The sequence below is a fragment of the Cryptomeria japonica genome, chromosome 7 (genome assembly GCF_030272615.1).
Source record: "Cryptomeria japonica chromosome 7, Sugi_1.0, whole genome shotgun sequence".
In the NCBI taxonomy this organism is placed as follows: Eukaryota; Viridiplantae; Streptophyta; class Pinopsida; order Cupressales; family Cupressaceae; genus Cryptomeria; species Cryptomeria japonica.
This window is the reverse complement of record NC_081411.1, coordinates 621,503,118-621,506,200: the sequence shown is the minus strand read 5'-3', so window position 1 is coordinate 621,506,200 and position 3,083 is coordinate 621,503,118. Positions and strand designations below refer to the sequence as shown.

The 3,083-nt window shown below is 33.4% G+C and overlaps 1 protein-coding gene across 1 annotated transcript; it reads right to left on the bottom strand.

The window, feature by feature from the left end:
- Positions 1-370: 370 nt before the first annotated feature.
- On the bottom strand, positions 371-2,545 carry LOC131069223 (cinnamoyl-CoA reductase 1). The gene is made up of 6 exons (XM_058004583.2): positions 2,335-2,545; positions 2,080-2,234; positions 1,487-1,672; positions 1,101-1,263; positions 809-998; positions 371-704 (listed from the first exon to the last, which is right to left on the bottom strand). The coding sequence occupies exons 1-6, from the start codon at positions 2,447-2,449 to the stop codon at positions 560-562; spliced, it is 954 nt and encodes a 317-aa protein (XP_057860566.1). The 5' UTR covers positions 2,450-2,545; the 3' UTR covers positions 371-559.
- Positions 2,546-3,083: the final 538 nt, after the last annotated feature.

Sequence of the window (3,083 nt, the reverse complement as noted above, 5' to 3'; positions counted from 1 at the left end):
ATTACTCTCATATTGATGTACGTATGAACAAGATATTTGTAATGGATAAACAATTCAAAAATATCACTTAAAACAGGAACATAAGTCAACAAATTCATGCAGTTACTTTTCCAATGATGATTCTATACAAACTTCAACAATGACTCTTTCAATAATAGATTACATACAAGTTGGTCTTTAAGATCCGTTTTGTCAACCAAAAGCCTGCTTTCATGATGATTATAGATTCAATTTTCCGTAATGCTACCTAAATTAGCAAGATTAACATTGATTTAGTTTGTCTTGAAATGATGTTTAAATAGACTATTCAGTGGGCCTTCACTCTTTTGGAACAGACCTAAGTTTTTTCATTGTTACTAATGAAGTTGGTAAGGAATTTTCTCCTTTCAAACAAATAATTAGATATCAACATCAAAGTGCATAGTTTCTGACTAAAACTCGTTGACAAATAACTTATTCATTATTCATTTGAAAGATAAAAGGATATTCCATAAACAATTATACAGCAGTTTAAACCTGTAAAGTCTAAAAGATAGAACATTTTCTGGCCCCAGTGTTTTTAGGGAAGAAATCCCTTGTCCTGTAAGCTCACTACTGTGTCAATCAGGCACTTCTTTATAGGCGTAAATGAAAGACCCAGTTCTCTGAGCTTCTGAGTAGAGAATTTGTACGGCTCTATCATTGGATTTTTTTCGTCTGAACACCTGCAGGGATAGATAGAAAGATTATGATTTTTTTTTTTTTTGAAATGGGCAAATTATTCTAACATAATTAATCCTTTCGATTGATAAACAAAAAGCTTACTGACTTTGTAGGAGCTGGGTAGTGTGGAAACAATTCAGACAACATTTGGACCAGTTGAGCTCTGTGCATATTGCTTTCTGCACACAGATAACGCCCACAGGCTGATGGTGTCTCATACACCAATATATGAGCCTCTGCAACATCTCTCACGTCCACATATGCTTGAGTTAGGTTTGCATATGTTTTTGCAGAACCTGCAGATTGATTGGAAAAAAGAAGTTATGAGCTTCAATTTTAGAACTTTTTATAATTAAACCATTCTTCCAAGAAGAATGTATTGAATGTGAGCAATTTACCAGTCAAGTATTTCATAATATGAGCAGTGCTGGCATTGATGGAAGACTGCAACAATGGACCCAAAACTAAACATGGGTTTATCACCACCATATCCAAATTCCTCTCTTGGGCTGCCTTCCATGCAGCTTTCTCTGCAACAGTTTTGGCATAGCAGTACCAGTTCTGTAACATCAAATAAGGTTAATCTGTTAATTGAAGTATATTTAGGAAAGTGCCTTGAAAATTCAGAGAAATCTCGTTATAAAGAAGGATGATATTTAGGCTAATTATTCTATATTAAAGCTTAGATTGCTCCCTATACTTTTAAAAAAATCAAATTTATAACCACTAAAAAAATTCTTTATTAAAATGTCTCAGTAATATTTGCAGCCCTCCTTGGTCATACTTTGGTTTGAATGCAATAATCTAAATCACTCCAGCAAGTTTCATCCAGGACATGGTGGGGATCTCTTTTTGGGTCCATGTAAACTGCACCAATTGAAGAAGTCAATACTATGCGCTTTACTCCACATTCTGCACAGGCTTCCAACACATTGGCCGTTCCTTTTACTGTTGGCTCTATAACTTGTTCCTGCACCATCACCACCATTACTGTAAGTATACCCTCTGCTTTGGAAAAGGAAAAAGAATTGAAGAATTATAATTGATCAAACGTTGATCTACAGGAACTGTCAGAAATAATAATTATCAGTATAACAGATTTTGAAAATATAATGTTATTAATTATAATAAGATTATGTTCATGTTAAAGGGAGGGTTTTAAACAGTTGGTGTATGACAATCAATCCATTCTACTATAATTTTTTTATATAAAATGGGTTTTCTTATATAAATCATCAGAAGAGCTTAAATTCTAATATGTATTTTACTTTCTTTATGGTAGAAGTGGATTCCACACTCAAAAACTAGATTAATTCTACCACATCTATCGTAAAAATATAAACAACATATAATCACCATTTTAAAACTATAACTTACTGGGTCATCTGTAAGAAGGCATGCCAAGTGAAACACACCATCACATCCTTTAATAACTTCAATCAAGCTGTGATAATCAAGAATATCAGCTTTGACAAGGTGAAGCCTTTCTTTGCCTCCTTCCAGGGCTCTCAGATGCTCATACTTTCCATCATCTGATTTTGTTGAAAACCCATGAAACACAAACATGATTACTATAATTGAATGAATATGAATATGAATTACCATGTCTTCCATGTAATAGTAAATACCTACCAGGATTACGGACTGCTCCTCTAACAGTATAGCCCTTGGTCAACAACATCTTTACAAGCCAGGAGCCAATGAATCCTCCAGCGCCTGTTACACAAACTGTTCCTTGCTGCTTCATGTCTGTAACAAGACTAGAATATTAACTAGCCCTTCAACAAAGCTCAATGATTGCCTGTACTACAGAGGTATGGCTTATGTACACAAAAGGAAATGGGTATTGTCTATCCAACACTCTGGATATACATTCGACTGTATTTATTAAGCTGGAAGGTATTTCTCACGTCAGCATAAGACCTTGCATTCCAACTGGGCATGGACTTCTTAAGTACAATTATTTAATGTTTAACGCTCAAGGATAATTTTGTTTTTTATAATAATTATTTATATTTGAGTAAGTTGATAAGAGAATTGTCAATATTGGCAATAATATGATGGTTTATTTGTGGTATTGATTTCTTTTCATCGATATTCAAGTTTTGCTCACATGTCGTTGTTGAATGTTTCTATTGCCGATGAGATCCCTCATTTTTTTGTTGAATGTTTCTATAGCAGATGAGATCCCTCATTTTTTTGTTGAATGTTTCTATAGCAGATGAGATCCCTCATTTGTTATCTCACCAAATTGTAGTTTAAGGTCAAAAGTATTCACCTTTTTCCTAAAAAAATATTGATAATTGTTACATCATCAAATTGTAGATTTAGGTCAAAAGTATTTACCTCATATATAGAAAAAAAATATTGATGAGAGAATT